Source organism: Rhea americana, unplaced genomic scaffold (genome assembly GCF_003343005.1).
Source record: "Rhea americana isolate MKP2758 unplaced genomic scaffold, rheAme1 scaffold_53, whole genome shotgun sequence".
In the NCBI taxonomy this organism is placed as follows: domain Eukaryota; kingdom Metazoa; phylum Chordata; class Aves; order Rheiformes; family Rheidae; genus Rhea; species Rhea americana.
This window is the reverse complement of record NW_028186679.1, coordinates 2,563,323-2,585,089: the sequence shown is the minus strand read 5'-3', so window position 1 is coordinate 2,585,089 and position 21,767 is coordinate 2,563,323. Positions and strand designations below refer to the sequence as shown.

The window sequence follows — 21,767 nt, the reverse complement described above, 5'->3', positions numbered from 1 at the left end:
CAACAGGCTGGCTATTGGATGTGCTTCACTGCCCCACTTGCCTCTTGCAGCACAGCTGCCCCAAGGCCAATATGCACACATCTGCAGCATGTTCAAGAAATTCAACACCTTGGGGCAGCTGCATAGATCCTCTACTGCGCRCATAAGCATCCAGCATCCTTTTATCCCCTTGGCCATTCTTTTTACCCTATGGTATCAGTTTTAAAGATGTCACAAGAGAGATTTCTGCTTTTGTTTAGTCCATTTRTTTCCACATATTTGATTATAACGTGGAAGTCCTGCTTAAGTTTCGTTTCCAYCTTTCTATTTTATCAGTGAGCTGGAGGGATTTGTCGAAGACCTGAAGAAGGATTCCACAGCCACCAACAAGACAGTTACGCTGAAAGATGTTGAAGATGGAGCCTTTCTTTTGCGTCAAGTGGGAGAAGCTGTTGCCACTCTCAAAGGTAGGCACTTTTCCTTTGTCCTTGCAATTCTTCTATTTTAACCACTGTGGCTGAGAACAATTTTGCCTTTGACCTGAGGACATTAATTTTCACTTCTAAAAATATTTAAAATTAGGATTATGGGGCTTGTTGCTTGGCCCCTGGAGAGAGGCAGACACTCAAGTATGTAACATTCGCCACATTGTCAGTTTGTTTCTTCCTGAGGCTTTTATCATTTCCTCTAGAGCTTCACAGTTGTTGTCTTTGCAGGAGAGTTCCCGACGTTGCAGAATAAAATGCGTGCAATCCTTCGCATTGAGGTAGAAGCCGTGAGGTTCCTCAAGGAAGAACCACACAAGCTAGACAGCTTGCTGAAGCGTGTGCGCAGCATGACAGACATCCTTACCATGCTCAGGAGGTGAATTTGTTTCTTCAAAGCTAAGGAGTTTCCTCAAGCAGGCCTGGCTTTGGGTTTTCTTGGTCTCCCCAGAGTCAAGTGGTTCTGAGAAATGCAAACTTGTTTGYAGTATTATGTAAATTCTTCCCAGAGACTGCTGAAGGGAAATCAGATTAACCTTTCCTGTGCTCTGTGCCGTGATTCTTCTATGACCAACAGCCTTGGTTGTCTAGATGCTATGACTGAATCTAGCTCCCYCTGAAAACTTCTGAATTTGGGAGATACCTGGACACAAAAGCTCACAGAGTGGCATCAGTCCCATATCTGAGCCAAATAACTGCAGACATTTACAACAATCCAAGTTAATAGAGATGATATCTGACACTGAAACATGCATCTCCCAAAATATAAGAAATAACATAGGAAAGGATTTTGAGTGGATACAGATATACCAGGATGTTTTGAAAAAAGTAACAAATATTTTTCAAAATGCTTGTGAATTCACRTGAATTCTTTATTCCGTTCTTTGCAGGTAAGATACTTTCTCTAAATCTGAAGTATTAGATAAAATTTGTGTACCTTAAGTACCACTGTTTAGTTATGTTTGTCAGAATATATAAGGAGCAAACAAAATCTGATTTGTATGAGGCAATAGGCATTGGGTTTAATTCCTCCTGAAAATTCTGACTGAATAAGGCCAAGCTGTCAAGGGTGGTGTTTGTTATCAATTTTACTTAAATTACAAAAAAAATTAAAGTCAGAAGTGTACTGTTACTGCCAATATTTTAAGGAATCTAGGGTTTTCATTCTTCCCCTATCTCCTGGAGCAATGTAAATGATTTTATCAGTTTTAGCAAAGGGTTAAAATGCTTTATATAGCAGATCTTCTGAGAGCTGCCCATCTACATAGTTTCATATTAGCTTTCTTTGCTTAAAAATGACTACAGTTATTTCTTGCCTCATCCCATTTGGGAATTAACAATGAGCTATGCATGTCAAAGTTTTACCAAAAGGATTTTTTGAAGCCACATTATGTATTAAAACTCATAAAGCATGTTTRAGTAACAGAGAAACTGATGACATTTGATGGATAGATATGACATTTGATAGATAGGGAAGCTCAGCCATTTCACAACTATTTGCCAGAAATGGTTGAATTGCTTTTCATCCTAAGCTTATTCCACCCTGAGCTCTTGACAGACAAGACCTGCATGAAGCATCATTTGAACGCTTTGTTTCAGCAACTTTCTRAACTCCTACCTCAGATTCTGTATGACTATCAATTTCCATGCTGATAAGCCAGGAATCTCTTGTTTATCTAGGTTTTGTTTAAAAAAAATAATTAATTTCCGTTCTGCCTCTAAAATCAATCCAACCTAACTTACCAGTTGGTCTAAAAGTGCCAGTTCATCTCTGAAGCTTTGTAAACATTTTAAAAGGCAAAAATATCCAAATTAGAGTGTCCYCTTTAAAAATCTGAATCAGTGAGTCTGAGAGGAAGCTATAAAATCACACCACAGAGTGCATCAGGAAGAAAAACACCATTGTGACATTTCTGAWGTAGTTGTTTTTCCTTTGCAAAAGCCTAAGGAGGACTCCTTTTTGTTAAGTATTGCTTGTGACAGACSTGTGTGCTAACGATGTGCCTTGCTGTTGTGTTCAATTTGGCTGGGCAGACACGTTACGGATGGGCTGCTGAGGGGTGTGGATCCCTCCCAAGCTGTGCAATACTCCACTATGGAAAAGACCACCACAGCCGAAGCTCTGAAAAACCAGGAGGAGCTCAAGCACGCCCAGGGACACACACAGCAAAATCTCCCAGCAATTGCAGCAGAGTCCCAAGTGTCATCAGTCAAGTCRGAAGTTGTCCCCTTCTCAAACATGACAGTCCATCATGTGCAGAGCTCTCCTGTTGTCATCCATCAGTCCCAGCACTCATCAGCCCTGGTTAACCACAGTCAGAGTTCTCCTTCCACAGCCAGCCACGATGAMGGCCTGCCAGTGAGCAGCCACCCCACAGCCACCTCCCTGGAGCCAGCAGCAGGAACTCCGACTACGCAAGCCACTCCRGCACCGCACGTCTCCGTCAATGGTGCCACCATGCAAAGCCTTTTCATCGAGGAAATTCACAGTGCGAGTACCAAAAATCGAGCTGTATCGATTGAGGTATGGTGTGTTCTCCTCAACCAGTTGTCTTCTCTTTGGGTCCAGGCTCCCAGTCTCACTCTTGAGAATCAAAGTGGGATTTTCAAAAGCATTGTTTATAGGCTTAACCTCTGATGTCATAAAATGCTTCTGAAAGTATCCTCAGGTTTTAGATGTGACAATATAAGAACATGTAACCAAAATGAATCACTATGTGTTTTTYAATAACCTGTATAAAAGAAATAATTTTTAATAGCCTGTTTTTAAACAATAACATATTATTCTTTGGTAGGCCTTGCATAAGTGGATTTCAGTCATTCATTAATTCCCCATGCCCCTCATTTTGTAGAGGTAAAAATGAGAAAATAAAAAATTTCAGTGAATTCACACAGAGATATCCAGCAAACCCACAGCTGAACTCTCATGTCCTGTTACAGACATGCACATTAATCATCAGTGCAATATAGTAAGTCAGTGACCCTGATTTAAATTTTGCCTTTGTGCCTTTAGTGAGCAGCGGGCACTGTCAGTTTGTTTTATGATTGTGCTGTATGGAGGCCAGAGTAAGTACACAATTACAGTGTTACTATATTTTCTTTAATTGCTGACTACAACTGAAAGATTCTCACCGTGTTGACCCGTAATGTTTATATGTGGATTTTTAAAAGTGATCACAACAGAAATTAGAAAGATAAACAAATGCTTTACTGTTTTTGCCTAGAAAGCAGAAAAGAAATGGGAAGAGAAAAGACAGAACCTTGATCACTATAATGGAAAAGAATTTGAGAAGCTCTTGGAAGAGGCTCAGGCTAATATAATGAAGTCAATTCCTAACCTGGAGATGCCTCCCCAGCCAGTTACCCTGACAAAAGGAGATGCAGTGGAAAAGTTAGAAGTCTCAGGTGAGGTCTGCTGTAGTAAATGGTGATAAGTAAGTAGTTGTCTATCTGCAAAAGAGAGGTTTTTTTTTTTTTTTTTTTTTTTTTTTATGAATTTTTTTTTTTTTACAGGATTCTCTGTTCTTGATCCTACCTGTGAGAATGTCTCTGAGAAAGAACGTAGGTCCTACTTACAGGGCACAGGACTGTATCTCAAAAGCACTGATTTTGCAGGCAGCACTGTGTGTAACCAACTGAACACAAATCCCAGGTGTTTGTTCTCTGGAGAGAAACACACCTTGAGAGGAGGAGAGCAAGAATACACCTTGCTTTTGGCAGAAATGGGAGTATCTATATACTACAGTATAGAGTTTGAGCATGAGATGAATAATATAGGAATGAGAAACTTAAAATCTCATTTTATAGATATATGTATTATCAAAGGAAGATAAAGACATGCCTGAGGTTTCTGAGGACAGGAAGCCTTTCAGCTTTGCAAAACAAGTCCCAGTGAGTTCTAGCAGTTGGAAGCTGAAGCTAGAAAAGACAGATTAATAATTAGATGTCAAATTTTAACATTCAGGATAACTAAGCACTGAAACAGCTTTAATTATGAACATAATAAATTCTCTGCCATTTCAAACCTTTATGCAATGTTATGTTGCATTCCAAAAGGCTGCTTAGATACACATTCTGGGCTTGTACATAAATATCTGCTTAAAAAGGGAAGACCAACTCACTTTATGTGCCTGATGGATAAAGACAAGAAGAAATTTTAAATTGCAACTAGGAAGATTCAGGTTAGGTATTAGGGGAAACTTCTTACTATTAAGGAAAGTGAAACATTGAAGAAGGCTGACTGAGGAGGAGGTAAGATCCCCATCACTGGAGAAAATGGGTTAGACCAACACTGATCAAGAACAATACAGGTAGAGGTGAGCATGCTTCATGGCAGCAAGATGATGAGGTTTCTCTCTAGCCCTATTTTTTCACAATTTAACATTCAAATAAATGCTTGAACTTCTTCAAAATTAAAGGGGGAAGGAAGCTGTATCATCCAAACCTTCAATTTACCTCATTAGCTAGACATTAGACACTTGCAAAATTCTTACCCAGGTATTTAAGAATGTAAAAATATAAGAAATGCCCTGTTTGGTCAGAGTAATGGTCCACTCACCTTAGTGGCATGTCTCTAACAGAGGCAATGGGAGATATTGTTTCAGGGAACACAGAAACTTGGGCACTTTCTGCAGTCTGTTAGTACTCTCCCAGCACCCCTAACTGTTGGATAAGCGATGTTAGAGGGACTATCCCAGCTTACTACTTTTCATATCCATTATGACCCTATTGTTTGTGAATTTCTCTAGTCCAACTCTGAACCTGCTAATACCATTTGCTTGCCCAGCCTCCTATGGCAGCCAGCTCCAGAAGCTCGCTCCCTACTGCATGAAGTAGCACTTCCCTTCATTTGTTCTGATCTCCTGTCAGTCCCAGTGAGTGCTCTCTAGTTCTCCTATTTGTGATTTGCTGCTCTGCATTCCCTTTATAAAATCATGAAGGCAGTGGATAAACCTTGATCATATCCTGGGGTCCTCAGCCTAACCCTCTCCAAATTGTGGAGTTGCAGCCTTTCTAGTTTCCCCTTCAGGATACCTCCTGTATCCCCTGGGTCACTTCAGTTACCCTCTGTAGCTCCAGCACATCCTTGGACAGAGCTGTGGAGACTGCAGCTAAACACCCCACTCAAGGTGTGGGACACCAGCATTTTATTCAACTGCAAAACGATGCCCTATGACTTGTTTACACAGGCTTGTATAGCATCTGGGAAGGGTATTTTTATATCTAGCATTTTGTTCGGGGCACGTCTTTAGCACTGACAAGTTATTGCTGCTTGGATGTTCATTGACATGCAGGTTTGATATAGATTTGTTGAATCTTGCAAAATAATTTTAGAATTCTGGCACTGTTCAGTGAGGTTACTGGCTATTAACAGAATTAACTTGGATAATGCATGGCATGAGTAGAAAATGTCAGTGAAAATAAATACCATATGGGTGCAGTGAGCTCTGACAACATCTTAGTGCTGAACACAGTAATAGAGAAGAACTTCTGAAACTCACATAGTTAACTAATCCATTTCCAGAATACAATTTTATACAGTGTGCAGCCAGCAGATTTAGAGAGAAATTTGATGAGATTGAAACATTTGCCTTCTGTTCTGCATAATGAATCCTGTAATAGTCACATAAATAAGTTGAGGGAACAGCAGAGCTTTTCCTTAATACCTGATTAAATATCTTGCATCACCCAAATCTTCTGCAGCTCAAGAAGAAAATTTCAACACACTACAGTCTTTGTTGTAGACTAGAAAACTGAGCAACATGTGGAAAGAGAGACCACCTACCCTAGCAATGTAAGACATACTGGCCATAAGTTTGTGGAGTCCTTTGCTAGCTTTGCTACAGAACCCAGATACATTACATTGCCAGAATATGTTGTCTTAGCTGGTCTCCACACAGAACCGGATTAAGAATCTTTTTTTCTTTTTCTTTTCTTTCTGAGAAACATTAAGTAGAATTAAATTACACACTTTATACAATTTTGCAGATGATTCTATAAATACTTCTTTCATCTCTGGACTCTAACTAATCTTTGTTTTCAAGATTGTTCAGAGAAAAATATGAGGAATTTCCATAAAACATGTACTAGAAATTGGGCTCCTTCATCTCTCTCTGTGCTTTTCCTTGTGATAATGCCCTGATTTTTCCAAGTGCTGAGTTAACAGTGGCTTCCACTAAAGACAATTTGCTTATTTGAGTACAAAGACTGCCTCAAAGCAGCCATTACTATTTACAGATTTTTTTAAAGACATGTTGTATCTTTTTGTGCAAGTCTAAAGCTATGATTGGAATAGATTCCAATCTGGCTGTGCCTGATGGAGAATGCTTCAGCTCAGTGGAAGGGCTGGAGATTTTAGCATCCTGTATGGAAGACTTCCATCTTATTTACACAACTGCTGGTCTGGCACCAGAGAAGGTTTTGTAAGGTAGCATGTTTAATCATGACCACACTCAGACCCAGTGAATTRTACTTGTCTGTTTGGTCCTCACTCTTTAAACATGCTAGAAGAACTCAGCCAAGGAAGAAAATATTAGAGTAAAGTCTTTTCCTCTGAGGTTTTTCTCAGCAATCCTTTTGGACTGGGGAAATAAAATTGTTTAATAGAGAAAATATAAACCCAGCTCTCAAGTGTTATGTCTTGCCAAGTCTTGTGGCACTTACTCTGAGCAAAGCCCATTACAGCTTCTCCTTGAGGACCCCAGCTGGTGAATGAGAGTCGGATTTACCTTCTATTGCCTGTGCACCTGCCGCACTCCCTGACAATTTCTATTCCCTTTATTTCTCCTTTTTTATTTTCCATTTTGAAGATGGAGATGGATGGGTCTCTCACAAATATGAAAGATATGGTAGAAATCATCCTCTCTTTCTGCTGTCTGTGTCACCTGTCTAGTCTTGTTCTTCATGAGAGCAAGGAAAACTTTGCTGTTCTTGCGGTCAGACCYGCCACCAGTTTGATGGTAATAGGTTGAACAGACCTTTAAAGGAGTGGGGATTTGCAGAAGCCGTGCATCACAGCCTGCTGAACACTGTCTTAGAGAATGAGTTTGATTTTCTGGCAGCAGATTAGAGCAAATCTTACCTTGCCCTGGTAGAAGTACATCTGGTGTCACAAAGTACTTAGTGGTGTGTATTGACAAAAGACGTGGTCTAATGTAAAGTGTGTCCGGAAATTCATTCTTGTTGCAATCCTGCAAGTGCCAGATAACCAGGGTGGAATGTAATACAACAGAGCATTTCTTTAAGCTTAAGCAGCTTTGAAGAACATTTTTGCTAACAAGGGAGTAAAGATGAGRCTGGGTCAGGCAAGGGCTGTGTCCAGCCCTGGTGCTGTTTCTGACAGTGGCTGTACAGTGCACACTGTCACAGCTCCAGATGTGCACAGTTATGTAATAGCTTGCCCAGAGGGAATACTCCCTCTTAACCCTAAACAGCTGCGTAATCTCAAAAGCAGGAGGTTTTTTAATTTTGGGTTATATTTATTCCAGCTGTTTATGTAACACACTGCATAGCTGCGGGAGGATTGTTCAATCACTCTTGAAAACAAACAGTGTAAAGGGAAGTGTGAAAATAATGGTTGTTGCCATGTATGTTGCTTAGTCTGTGACCAGAAACACATAGGGAGAAGTCAGTGTTTCAGCCCTGAGCAGGAAAATGCTGCTTCTGGAAAAAATACAGGCCAGTGGTGATGGGGAAGAGCAGATGGCAACCATATGGGCAAGCAGTTGTGGGCAGAGGGGAATACCAGTCTGAGCAACTGGTCTTCTTGTGGAAAACGCCCTTCAGAAAGCAAAGGTTGACTCTGCTCTGCTACTGGATTTGGTATTTGAATCATCATGGGTTAGAAAACTGTAAGAGCCATTATGTTATAATTCAAAGGCAAAACTGGAATTGCTGGAGCAGTTGGTAGTAAGTAAAGCAAGAGTAAATGCTGGCTTTGAAGAGGAGCAAGTGCAGTTACCCCAGATGCTCCCTGCCCTGCCCAGTGGTGGTGGGACTTAGTGAACTGGGGAGGTAGCACCACCAGTGCTACCAGTGTTTCTATTTTCTCTTTCAGCCCTTGTCTGGACATAGGTGGTTTTGCTGAACTACAGGGTTGCTCTTCAGATCTTCTGTTAGCCCCTTGCTGGCAGCACCTTCCAGGCAGGCCGGAAGTRTGTGTCGCTTGCTTCAGAGATGCTGAGCACAATGAGAAGCCTCCGGATTTGGCTTTCACTAGTATTCGCGTCTGTGGCCATGTTTTCAAAGGAGGGTACAAGGCCACTCTCTGTAACCAGGCATCCAGCTGAACCTGTCCTTTACTTTCAAGTGGTGATTTCCAGAAGTGTGCTGAGCTCTCATGCATCTACATGCAAGGCTGAAATCCCAGGCACAGTGAYGTGGGAAGCAGGAGTTTCATGGCAAATTTCTAGGTGAAATGACCYGACTCACTGTGCAAACGCAGAGCTGCTTGATTTTGTTCAAGGCAGTTCCACTTGAGCCAAATATGTTTCTGATGATTGCATACTGAGCAGCAGGACATTTTAAAACAATATTCTTTTTCTTTCCAACTTGAGGCAGGGGTGCAAACATTTCTTTCCCTCCTTTGCCTTTACCAGTGCTCACTTTGTGTTGCCCTGTTCACTTGCAGAAGACATTAATGATGCAGAACAGGAGAACGACAAGCTGACCAAGTCCCCACCACCTCCACCTCCACGGCGCAGTTACCTGCCAGGGTCCGGACTAACCACAGCGAGAGCGGGAGATGTCATCCATGCAGTCAGGAAAGAGGCAGCCGCTGTCAAGGTTTGATGATTCAGACTCTAAGCAATCAGACTGCTGGTGAATTCCCAGACTTGGGCTTGTCTATAAACCACAAAATAAGCTGAGACAGAGCTATGTCCTGGAGAACTACTGAAACCACTTACCAAGAAATGCTGCCCTTTGAGCGAAAGAGCCAGTCAGGTTTGATCAGTTGTGTTTACAGGAGTCTTGCCTTGCCTCACTGATCTCCTAACAATGCAGAAGGCAAGTCACAAGCTGCTTTCATCCAGTGCGGTAAGAAGATTAAAAAAAAAAAAAAAAAGAGCATACCTCACACAGATGGAAAGATCAGCTCAGAGTGGAGAGAGTTTTCACAGAAATAATGTAAATGAGTTTTTTGGGCTTCCTTTTCCTATTTGTTCTGTTCTCTGCAAGGGGAGGAGGGAAGTCTAGGGTAGGAAGATCTTTATATTATGCATATGCCACCACATCGGCCATATTAGTTTCTTYTGAACTGATGAAATAGCAGTCTTTTTAGATCAGAGCATTACAAGGAGAGGGACCTTGCAACAGGGGTATTGCGATGGTGTTGAATTTACTGTGTTTGCTTTGCCTTAGGAAGGCTCAGTTATATTGGCTGTCTGACCTTTCTCATCCACTTTTAGGAATGCAGTGAAGACACTGGGCAAATAGTGCAATCCAAAGCCGCTAAGGAGGATCAGGCTTTGTCTTGGAGCACAGGGCTTGCTGCAGCACCAGCTGCAAAAGACGAAGAAGAAGAAGAAGGAGATAAAATAATGGCAGAACTACAGGTAATGYCCTTCGGGTTGTGCGTGGAGGTACCTGAGCCCAGTATCACTTCCGACTCTGAACATGAAGGAAAGTAGGTCTGCCAGTCTCACCTGCTCCTCCTTCATCACATTGGATGGTGCCAGATTATGTAAAAATCATCCAGTTTTTTCAGGACGCCTGGAGCTAAGAGAGTGCTCAGGGATGCTGGGGTTGCCACAGGGGAATCCTTGCAGGCACACACACAGATGGTACTGCTCTGAAATATGTATTCAGTGTGGTCACTATTGGCCGTGTGTTTCTCACTTGGTGCCAGGCCATGCAGTGCTGGGAGCATGTCACCGCTGTTAATGGTGGGAGCAGAGAGCAGGGAGGCCGTTCCCGCCGGGCTGCACAGCCCTGCCCTGCACCGCACATGGCCCAGTTGTCATGTTTCCGAGTGCTTGAGTACTGAAATGTTTCCCATTGTGTAACATAGATTGCTCTGTCTGTGGCACAGAAGTCGTGCTCTCGCGCTTGGCCTTCGCTCAGCAGCACAGGCAGCGACACTGCAGTGAAAGCCAAATACGGCAAYTGGTGAAGAACTAAAGGTGGACAAATACACTTGTGCTAGTCAACACAACATGATGGAAAATAGATCTATCAAGGGGAACAGCACTGGTCAGGTAACAGGTTAGGCTACTTAAAGGAAGTTGTATAACCATAAGCATTTCTGTAAGGCATTCAATCAAATACCATACCACATTCTGGTTAAAATCAACCACCACAGAGTATACAAAAATACCCACAAGAGCACTGAAGGATGTCTGGCTCTGAAAGTGTGGTCACTGATGCAGATGTTTGCAGTCAGGTCCCAGAGGAATCAGCCATGTGTCTGTGCTGCTCTGTGTTTTTATCAATGGACTAGCTGTAAATTTAAAATCCTTACTGCTTAAATCAGTTTAAATCTTAAAGCTAGTGAATTATGAGAGCAGAGGGATGATAGCAATAGTCATAATACATTTGAATTAACTGAAATGTAAAGTCCCTGTGAAGGGCAACAAATACAGACCAGACCGCAACAGCAGGTCCGCRGGAAGAGTAGGAGTCACAGTAGCAAGTTAACCAGTGCTCCAAGGGCAGAGCAGGGGCCTTTGGGTGTAGATGTGAGAGAACTTATTTCTGTGTACAAGATCGGTGTGATCAGCCCGCGTCTGCTGCACGCCTRTGTGGGTGTCCATGCATGCTCTGTTTACAAAGTTGTTAATAGCATGAAGGTCCAGAAGCGACTTTGAATGCACTGCAGTGGTAATCATGGCATTGCACTGTGCAGCTGACCATAACTTCATGGGAAGGGCTAAATGACTTTTTAATCTAGCAGACAAATGCATAATGAAAATCAGCTGCTGAAGCTCAAGCAAGGCAAACCGTATTTAGAGACTGGTACAGGTATTTCAGAGCAAAGCTGATGATAAACAAACAAAATACCAAGGGAAATAATGGATTCTTCATCACTTAAAATCTGAAGGACTTTGAGGACCTCTTTGTGCATGATATGGTTATCCCAGAAACACGCTGCTAGCCTCTCAAAGGGCTAAAAGTCTGGAGAAAGTCTGTACCCTCTATTGTTGGAGGACTGGGACTGCTTGTTCTTACAGTCCCCTGTGGTCTCATACGTTCTGGCTCATAAACATACGTATGAATAGGATGTAGTGAAAAACTAGCAGAAAATCTACACCCTGATTTTTGCACTGAATATTTTTTTTTATTATTATTACTGCTCTAATTTTTAATAAACATGCAACAGATATGGGGAGTGCAATATTTAAAGAAGGGCCTGACTTTTAATCTGTTTATAGGGCTATTAATTTCATGAGAGTTGCCAGCAATTAAATAATTTTCCTAATACTTTGTATACCAATATCATTTTCTTGTGCATGGCTCCCTCACCCCTTGGGCAGCAGAACTCCCTGCCTGTTTATCTCACTGGTGACAGTGCGCCAGTATTGGCCAGCAGAAATCCCAGTGACGCACACTTGGAGCAGTGCACGTCATGGCAATACTGTCTGTGCTTCCCTGGACCTGAGAACCCGAGAGAGAGAAACCCAACAAAACAAAACAAATCATGAGAAAAAGCTACAAAGTCCCTGCCCTGAGGTTGAGTGGTTCCTAGCCCATGTGCTGGACTGTTTCTGGAGCAGGAGGAACCTAGAGGAGACTGTCATCATCTGGAGCATGAGTGAGGGMTGCAGTAAAGACGTGTCTCCAAGTCAGAAGCTTTAATAACAGAATTTTTATGGGGAGAAGTGGAGTTATGTAGTTCTTGAATGATGTGCCATCAGACAGAATGAACTGGGAGCTGACTGGACAGCGATGGTGGGAAGTATTTATATGCCCTCTTCTCTCATTTATTGAATGCTTAAAACCTGTTGCTCGTACCTCCTCCTCACTTTCCTACAGGCAATGTATAGACCACTTTGCAGACACGAACAGTTAGGAAAGAAAAATATATTTCAGCCCCATCCAGGGGAACAGCAAACCACTGCTAATAATCACAAGGAGTGGAGCTGAGAAAGCATAAAGGAAACACAGTAAAAACATTGGGAGGCAGCAAATGGACTAAAGAGCTYTGAGATTTGTTTATTTTAAAATACGAAATCTTAAGCTTAGTCATTAACTGATATATGATCAGGCCAGATTATGTTTAATGAGGATTTTGAGGGAATCATTTGGCTACTGGTTCTGTCGTGAGCCCAACGTTTGCTGGAGCTGCCCTGGGCTCCCTGGTTAAGTTTGGATAATTTGCAGCACCTCTGCGTGCCTCAGTTTCCTCATATGTAAAAATGAACATCAAACTTGTCTCTCTGAAGGGGGCGCTGAGATCAGAGTTGTGAGCTGGAGTGCAGTTGTAGCAAATTGGAAGTACTCCCTATTTCTCTTAGTTGATAGTTTTGTGAGGTTGTAATTAATATGGTTGAGCTGTAAATGTTAAAAACAAATGCTGTATTTACAGTTGATCATCTCCAGAGGTTTCTGTGTAAAAGCTACCTGGCCTCCTGATAACTTGCAGTATTTATTTCCTAGGCTTTCCAGAAGTGCTCTTTTATGGATGTAAACTCAAACAGTCATGCTGAACAGTCCAGAAACGATACACATGTTAAAGACATAAGGCCTGGGACTTTAATGCAGCACAAAGAAAAGAAGGTAACAAGTGGTGCTTGTAAACATGCCACCCGGTCTGGCATAACCTTCTTTCCTTGTTTCAAAACTAATCTTGAATCTCCTGTCCTGTTCTCTCTATCCTCCCCCCTCCACTGCTGCCCAGTCATTTTCTTTCTTTTATCCTAGTACGGGTCAGAAATGCACAGATGGAGTGTTATATCAGTGTACATGATGTGTCTAATCATCTGTAATACTTATACAAGGATTGTACAGAATTTTAATGTTATGTGAAAACAAAGTTGTAGAAGGATCCATCAGTTTCCTTCTCAGAGATGCTCTCACCTCTCAAATGATCCTCTTGGTGCTATTATGGCAATGGAGGAATGGGGTAGCATCTCTCCTACAGCCTTGTCCTCTCCATGAGGCGAAATASTGATTCTTCTCAGTCTTAAGTGCCACTTCAGAGAATTTTTGCTTCATTTGTTTGTTCCAGAAGTAGTTRCTAGATATTCAGAAATTACATTCAGTTTACTGGAAGATAAAGCCAAGGTGGATGGTTCAAAATGGCCTTCTTTCTGCAAGTTGGGCCAAAGTTTCACACTTCAGTCATGGGATTTATGTGAGGTGTCTCACATCAGGGGACATAGCCACTCAAGGCAGAATTTCGCAACTGTGTCTAGACTGTTGTTGCTATTTGAGTTAATTTGTCTTAGTGGCAGTGAGTGTGCAGGAYGAACAATAGGAAACTATTTCTGCCTTTTTTTTTTTTTTATGTGAATTGAGTGAATTGAACCGTTGCTAGGTTTAGAGGGTGGTCATGCAGACATGACAGCTTGTCTGTCAGCCAAATGCCAATTTGCAATGAAATAGGGACGTGATGGTGGGGAATACACAGCTCTTCTGCACAGCATTTCAGCTTTGTGGGTCATTCTTTCTTTTCATGTTTGCAAACCGGAAATACAACTTGCTCCCCTGCAGCTCCCCAGGCACTTTATAGAAGTTGCACTTCAGMCTCATTTAACAGAAACTGGGGCAGAGAGAGAGGAAAATGACCTTCCCTAGGTACCTTGGGGCAGAGGAGACCCCAGCTGCTGTAACCGTGGTGAGCTACCTCTGCGTAGGGCAATACAGTTGTTATAAAACGTGCTSTGATACCTAAATGGTGATGCCTGATATGGTAGTAGTGTCAAGGTACTTCCACAAAACTGCTTTGGTCAGGGCAGCGCATTGTAYGCAAGAGCTTGGAGCTGCCCAGACAGCAGGTCTGGTCCAAAGCTGAGAACACCTGATTGGGTGAGGGTGCAAGTTCATGTGGATTACTAAATGAAAAACAAACAAACAAACAAATTGCTTTCTTGTGAGGTGGATGACAGTGATTTGGAGCAAAAAATAGCATGGCCATGTCTGTGTTCATCCTCGCTGCTACTAGCATCAGATTTTAAAGATCATATTGCCACACCAAAATCTGGGTCTACTACACATGCTGTAGCACAATGTTTCTTTGAAAGGTGCTGCCTAGTAATTGTCACAAACTGCTATTTATTGGAATAACCCAAACTCCAGGAAAYTGAGGTTGATGAGCTGTTTTGTCATCTAACATGACAGTGTGGGTTATTAGCTTTAGATAAYAAGGAGCCTTATGGTGATGATAAACTCATAGAGGAATGAGTATTACTATTTTTTTTTAAGAGAAAGGTGGCATTACTAAAATGAGGTATATTGTACAATGAAACCTTAAGATATTGCACTGATGTTTGGAACAGGAAGTATAACTTAATAAAAAAGAAATAGAGAAATGGGAATTGAGTCATAGAGTTGGGGGTATGCAGGGCAAGTTGCATTAAATGGACTGGCCAAACTGTAGGAGTGCTGGCACAGAGTGGGAAAGGAAAGCATTTACCGCTTAGTCAGGCTGGGCCTGGCATGAGCAGGAGCCCCAGCGTTTTGTTCTGCTACCGGCTGTCAGCATGAGATGCAGCTCATGTGGGCTGCACACTGGTGCCTCTGTGGCTGTGCTTGGTTTGCGTGATAGTTCCTAGGTATTTAGAAATATGAGGCCTTCAAGGTACCCTTGGAGCAGCTGCATAGCCTTATTGTACTAATAAGGCTCAGCTACAGTAGAGATGATCTGTAAACCTGGTCTACTGCTTTCTTCCTCCTTTGCATAGTGTATGAAATTCTTCTGTGTAAAATACTCGCATAGACTATRAGAGACTGTACATAAGGAACCCCTGTGTGCACTGGGAGTACATGAACTAGCCAGGCTGTGGATTACTGTACCGTCACTCCTTCTTCTTGACTGTGACAAACTGACTGTCCTGCCTGACACTCGGCACATACTGTTGCTAATGTAAATGTAATCTGTCTCAATGGTGTGGGGACAGGCTCTGACAAGTCAGGCTCTCTTCTGAAGCAATGGGTCTTTGGCTCACTCCCATCACCCAGCCACACGCGAGGCTCTGTTCCTTCCTGGCAAACCACCCATTGATGGTAGAGCTGTCCCGTGCATTGGCCATAGGCACTGTATTTCTTCAGGCCATACCATCACCCTGATGATTGGTGAGAGCAGTAGGTCGCAAGTAATTAGGTTTATCACAAGCAGTTACTTATACTTATAAAAAAACAAAAGAAACAAAAAAAGGCTCTTCCTTTTCAGCTTGCTATTATGAAATAGCATCTCAAGGAGCCCTCATTTAAAAATAAGGAAAAAAGCTCCCTTAAATTTACATTTCTGGGAATATACTACTTTTGAGCTAAGGGATGGACTCTTTGCATGCTGTTCAGAGTTGCTTCTATAAATGAATGTATCTCATTGTTTCATTCTGCACATTCAAAAGTGMTGGATGCCTCTTAACTTGGGAGGTAGGAGTACTTCTAAGTTGCAGTAAGGATTTAGAAATGCTCAGACTGTGACTATATTAACTGTTATAAATCATCACTGCTCAGATGTAAGGAACATTAGAAATGGTAAAAAGTTTTAAGCTGAAAAGCAGCTTTTTTCCAGTATAGCACTTATTTTAAGGCTAGCCAGAGTCTATCATTCAGTGTTCCAGTGAACTAGGAAGTGGTAGCAACCTTCTGTCAGCCCTTACAAATGAGACTCCCTTTGATGTGTCCCAGGGGAATTTAATCAAATACTCTGATTCTTTTCAACTTCAATCATATATAACAAAGGCCTTTTTTTTAATGGAAAAGTAAGTCGGTCAACATAGCATTGTGTTGGAAATAAGGTAATTAGTGTGCTTTCAAATATTCTGGAGGCCTTGTTAAAACAGGAGTCCTAGGTTACAACCCATGCTGGCCACATGCATAGCACAGAGCAGTAACATCATACGCTGTTCTGCCAGAATTTGGAATTTTGCCCCGAAGAAATACAGGAATCAGATGACAACTTCAGACATGTCTCTGCAGCTGTAAACCCAGTGGTGAGTTCACGAGGTCTGCGCTTCCCCTGAGAGTGTGATGATTAATTTTTGGGGAAAAAAAGGCCTGTAAAAGTCACAGCCCTGAATAACTAAGTAATCCGACTTTCCCCCTTAGGTGTATGGGGCTACAACAGGACCTCCCACAGATAGTGACCATCCAAAAGAGAAGAGGGAAGGGAAAACTGAAGAAGAATTGRGTTCTGATTCATCCAGCACAGCTGACAGTAAAATTGGCTTTTCAATGAATGACAGTTCTACATTTAGCAAGGGCTTGTTTGTAGACAGTAGAGACTATTCTAACAAAACCCTCCAGAATATGAGCACAAACCTGTCTGGTGTCAGTTTGCCAGAGGATGACAGAAGAAGAGGGGCTCAAGATATTTTAGAATCCCATTTTCCAGCTGTTGAAACTGGAAAACAAAAACCAAACTACGGACTCCCACGAGATGCTCTCCAGGGCCTGTCTCCTGGTCAGCCCCCGCAGAGCATGGGCAAGCATGTCCCTATCAGCAGTGTTGCCCCTCTCATGAGGCAAACAGAGGCCTCGGCACCTCCTGGTTTCTCACAGGAGCAAGAGCTATCTGCAATCAGCTGCAACCAGGTCATGCTAAGACCTCAAGCATCTAGAAGTAATGGTGTGACCTACATGGAAGAAACAGACTCTCCAGCCAGCTCTCCAAGTGAAGACAACCCACCCACAGAAAACATTGCCTTCATGATTACCAAAACAGCTGTCCAGGTCCTCTCAAGTGGGGAAGTTCATGATATAGTCAGCCGGAAAGGAGGAGATGTGCAGACAGTGAATATTGATGCAAGAAAGGACATGGCCTTGGAGAAAGGTCTCCCAGAAAACACAGACAGCGAAGAACCAGTAGTGTGTCTGGACAAAAAACCAGTAATCATCATTTTTGATGAACCAATGGATATTAGGTCAGCATATAAACGTCTTTCTACTATATTTGAGGAATGTGATGAGGAGTTGGAGAAAATGATGACAGAGGAAAAGATAGAAGAGGAGGAGGAAGAAAATGAAGCACATGAAATTCCTGGGATACAGAAGGAAGAGCCACCAGTAGTTAATGACAGAAAAGCAATTGCAGCTTATTCAGCAACTCATGGGCTCAACCAACAGTATATATTTAACCTTCAGTCATCTTCTGACTCTGCAGAAATCGGAACTCCTGAGGAGCAAGAGAACATAAAGACCAGTTTTAACAAATATAGTCAAATTTATGGGCTAAACACAGAAGCAAACTTGGACTCTGCTGATCAATTTGGAAGCAGGCAGGATTCTAAGAAAAAATTTAAATTTAAATTCCCTAAAAAGCAGCTGGCTGCTCTGACTCAGGCAATTCGTACAGGCACCAAGACTGGGAAGAAGACCTTGCAGGTAGTGGTTTATGAAGAGGAAGAGGAAGACGGGACCCTTAAGCAGCACAAGGAAGCGAAGAGATTTGAAATCACAAGGTCTCAAGCCGAGGACACTGACAAAAATCCTCCYGGCAAGCAAGAGTCCTCTCCCAGACCTGCAGCATCTCTTTCTAGGACTGATGAAATTCGACAGAACACATACCGGACGCTAGACAGCCTTGAGCAGACTATAAAGCAACTGGAGAACACCATCAGTGAAATGAGCCCAAAATCTATCCCCGAAAGCCCACACAACCCTGAGGGAAGCACTGCCCCATTCTCTGCCCAGGTAGTCCCAGAGACGCCAGCTCAAGAGCTTGTAGTGCTGGATGAGAGCCATACTGGCGTAGCGCCCCCTCCGCCAATCCCCGCCACTTCACGTAAGGTACCTTCGTCCGAGAAATCAAAACTCCAGCTGCTTTCTAAAAATCTGCAATAATCACCATAAACAAGAGGGTCTTGTGATTTGTTGCTTCCTTTCAGGTGGCTTGTCTGGTCTCCCCACGAGGTGTCTAACAGCTAATAGAGCGTTGTTTTTACCTTTGCTGCTGATTGGTGACGGGCAAACGCAGGGGAGCTGGGTCAAATAATCTGCTGTGTGAAATGACAAGTGTCACTGACATGAAATCCAGTTTGATCAGTAGTTGAGCAGTTTTCTCCATTTGATTCTTGACATTAACACCTGTGGTGTGAACCTCCTGAACTCTTCCCTGCATGTAGTACTGTGGCTTTTTTTTTCTTCCCTTTTTTTTTTGGGGGGGGGCATGATGTGCGGTCTCCTCTTCAAAAACACTGGTATTGATCAGGCGTTCTCCTTGTCTCCCCTCCCTGCCCCTCTGACCCTTTCCACAGGGCTCGAGCTCTGCCTCGCAGACAAGCAGGATGCCAGTGCCCATGGCTTCAAAAGGTAGACAAGGAAGCGTGGAGAAGGCAGGCAAGCAGCACAAGCTACAGGATCCACGCCAGTACAGACAGGTAGTTTTACCCTAAACCCAATGTTTGGATGGACATTCAGTGTTGTTTGTTATTTAAAAATGACAGTAACTGACTGAGATTATACCAAATAACGGATGTGTATCTTTCGAGTGAGGTCTAACTGGACATCCTGGATCCCTGGGGGCATGAAAATATCTAATGATCTTCTCACCATGCTTGTGCATGCACGTCTGCAATAAAACACCTGCTCTTTTTTTTTTTTTTCCTCCCCCCTCTTCACTTCGGTATTCAGCACTACTAAAATGTCAACTACCTGTTTACTTTCCCTTTGGTAAATGTGRCGGTTCCTTAGGACAGCAAGGAATGCTTCTGTTCGGATGGCCTTTACCAGAAGCCATGGATACTAACCTGGCAGTGTAATAGCTGGCATTAGGTGCACATTAACTCTCCAGTCARACATGTCTGTTCACACTTTAATAACCCAGAAGCATGGCCAATGTAGTGAGTGGTCTATAAACCATCGATCGTGAGCTGTCACAAAAGCGTTGTTGCATTTGCTCTCAGTCTCTCTCTGTCTCTCTCTCTCTCTGCATTCTTGGTTGTGCATTTCTTTGGGTTTTCTACCAGGTCCAGTCCACGGCTGCAAGACTTAGCTCAGGCCTCRAACTGTTAATTCTTGCTCTTGGTAGGGCTATTTTCCCCGGTCCTGTTGATTTATTGTGTTAATGGCTTTCTGACAAACTGTCTCCTGCCATCTTTATTTGCAGGCTAATGGAAGTGCTAAGAAAGCTGGTGGGGACTATAAGGCTACTTCCCCTACCCTACCTGCTTCTAAGATCCCAGCCTTTTCTCCCACTTCTGGGAAAAGCAGCTCTGCACCTGCTTCTAGCGGTGACAGCTCTAACCCTCTTACTCCACCTACTAAAACCTCCATTCCTTCCTCTAACCTTCTCGGTCCTCAAGCAGGTCGCATAACCTACTCCACCTCCCTGATCCCCTCTGTGGCTAACGGCTCCTCCAAGTTTCAGAGCCCCGCTTTCACAGGGAAAGGTCACCATCTCTCCTTCTCACTGCAGACGCAAAACGGCCGGCCACCCCCCCCTTCCTCTTCTACCTCCCCCCCTTCCTCTACCTCTCCCACTGCACTGAGCCAAGGTGTGAAGAGCATCAGGACAATCCATACACCTAGCTTCACCAGCTACAAGGCACACAACGGAAATGCCAGCAAGTCCACCCCCTCCACRGCCAAGGAGCCAGCCTAAAGGCTAAGCACAGCACGTGCCCAAGTTCACCAAGGCTTTTTTTTCTGTTCGTTTCCAAACAACCTGCAGTCAATATTTTAACCAGGGGATGTAACCATTTTGCTGAATTGCTGGAGGCTTAATACTAATCATGTGCTAAATACTGGATTAATACAATAGCTTAGAGTGAAGCTTTTTTGTAAAACTTTGTTGCTGTTGTAATGATAAAAGAGCATTTTCTTCCTATAGGCAGCACCTCTTACAAAAATGTGTGAAGGTGTGTGAGTGAACTTGAGTGCGTGTGCACAGAGGTGTACGGAGCATGGGAAAAATGTATGGTTAAAAATTTAGTAAGTTGTTTTGTATAAAGCTATTTTTCATTATGGGGACTAGAAGTGAACAGAGATATACTAAGTGTGATTATACACAACTGTAAACTGAAACTAAAGTATTTTTTTCTTTTATTTTGGTGTTATTTAGCTTTGTTACAGATTTCTATTTTTGTCAACAAATGTCATGGTTCCTTTCGAGATCTTTTTGCCAAAACATTTTGATACTATTATAATGTACATTTGAAAGTAGTATGCTGGACAGTATACCTCTACACAAGAAAYAGAACAAGACTGGTCTTAGTGTGTATGAGGAGACTCAACCTATTGCACTGCCATTCAGATGATTATATTTAAGAATTTGCCAAGCCAGGAAAAGAAATAAATTGTTTTACACATGTAGGTAGTTGCTGATTATTTTTTTTTCTTAGCCAAATCCACCCTTTTCCTTCAGTTTTATTTTACTGAGACCTGGTGACCCATTAATGTATTGTGTTGTGGATTTTAAAATGTACACTTCTGTACTGTTCTGTATACTGGCAAACTTTTGTACATATCTATAAATATATATAAATAAATAAATACTGTATGATGTGGCTGGGCACATAGAGTAGTTTTACCACACCAAAGTTAATTTTTATGCATGCTTTCAAAATATATTTGGAGAAGGGTTGAAAAAAGATGGATTTCAAATAGGAAAAAGAGCAACAAGCCTGCATAGAGCTCATGGTTTTGTAAATAAATTTATTTGTATAACACCATAATGTAATATACAGAACTATGATAAGCAAAGATCTTTACAAAAATAAAGGGCTGCATGCTTATATTTTTTGTATTTTGTCACTAATAACTGGTCTCAAGTAGCCTTTTCGTGATTTGCCTTGGAAGAGTTAACCGTCAAGAGAAAAAAAAGAAAAGAAAAAGAACAAAAAAAGAGTATTTTCCCCAGATTAAAGCTAAACAGAAGTAGAAATTTCAAAATTGTGTTCTACAACTTTTCCTGGGGTAAAGCTAAGTGGTGGAGCTCCAGACTAGACAGCTAGCAAGGTGGGAGGAGGAAAAAAAAAAAAAAAATCAGTGCCATCACCTGCCCTGCCAACCTCTGAAGCTGATTGTGTTTAAAGGGAGAGGCGACACCTTGTTCATTGCCWCTTTTAGTTCACCTTGGAAAACAGAGTTTCTCAAAGCTGTGGCTTCAAGGCTGAGCCCTCAGACACTGCCTCTCTCGATGGATATAATTATTAGAGAATATAAAAATTACCTTGTACCACATGAACACACATCAAAAAA

At 42.3% G+C, this 21,767-nt stretch overlaps 1 protein-coding gene across 8 annotated transcripts in view; it reads left to right on the top strand.

The window, feature by feature from the left end:
* Nucleotides 1-21,081, top strand: part of KIAA1217 (KIAA1217 ortholog) — a 346,927-nt gene extending 325,846 nt beyond the window's left edge. For 6 of the 8 annotated variants that reach the window (XM_085318332.1, XM_085318335.1, XM_085318331.1 and 3 more), the window contains 10 exons: nt 316-446; nt 696-843; nt 2,499-2,988; nt 3,689-3,869; nt 9,094-9,248; nt 9,872-10,018; nt 13,059-13,178; nt 16,677-18,356; nt 18,824-18,946; nt 19,675-21,081. In XM_085318332.1, the coding sequence (XP_085174458.1) occupies nt 316-446; nt 696-843; nt 2,499-2,988; nt 3,689-3,869; nt 9,094-9,248; nt 9,872-10,018; nt 13,059-13,178; nt 16,677-18,356; nt 18,824-18,946; nt 19,675-20,169 (3,670 nt within the window). In that variant the 3' untranslated portion in view covers nt 20,170-21,081. Of the gene's footprint in view, nt 1-315; nt 447-695; nt 844-2,498; nt 2,989-3,688; nt 3,870-9,093; nt 9,249-9,871; nt 10,019-13,058; nt 13,179-16,483; nt 16,562-16,676; nt 18,357-18,823; nt 18,947-19,674 lie in introns of all 8 variants that reach the window. The other 2 variants (XM_085318337.1, XM_085318334.1) reach the window with 2 other exon arrangements.
* Nucleotides 21,082-21,767: the final 686 nt, after the last annotated feature.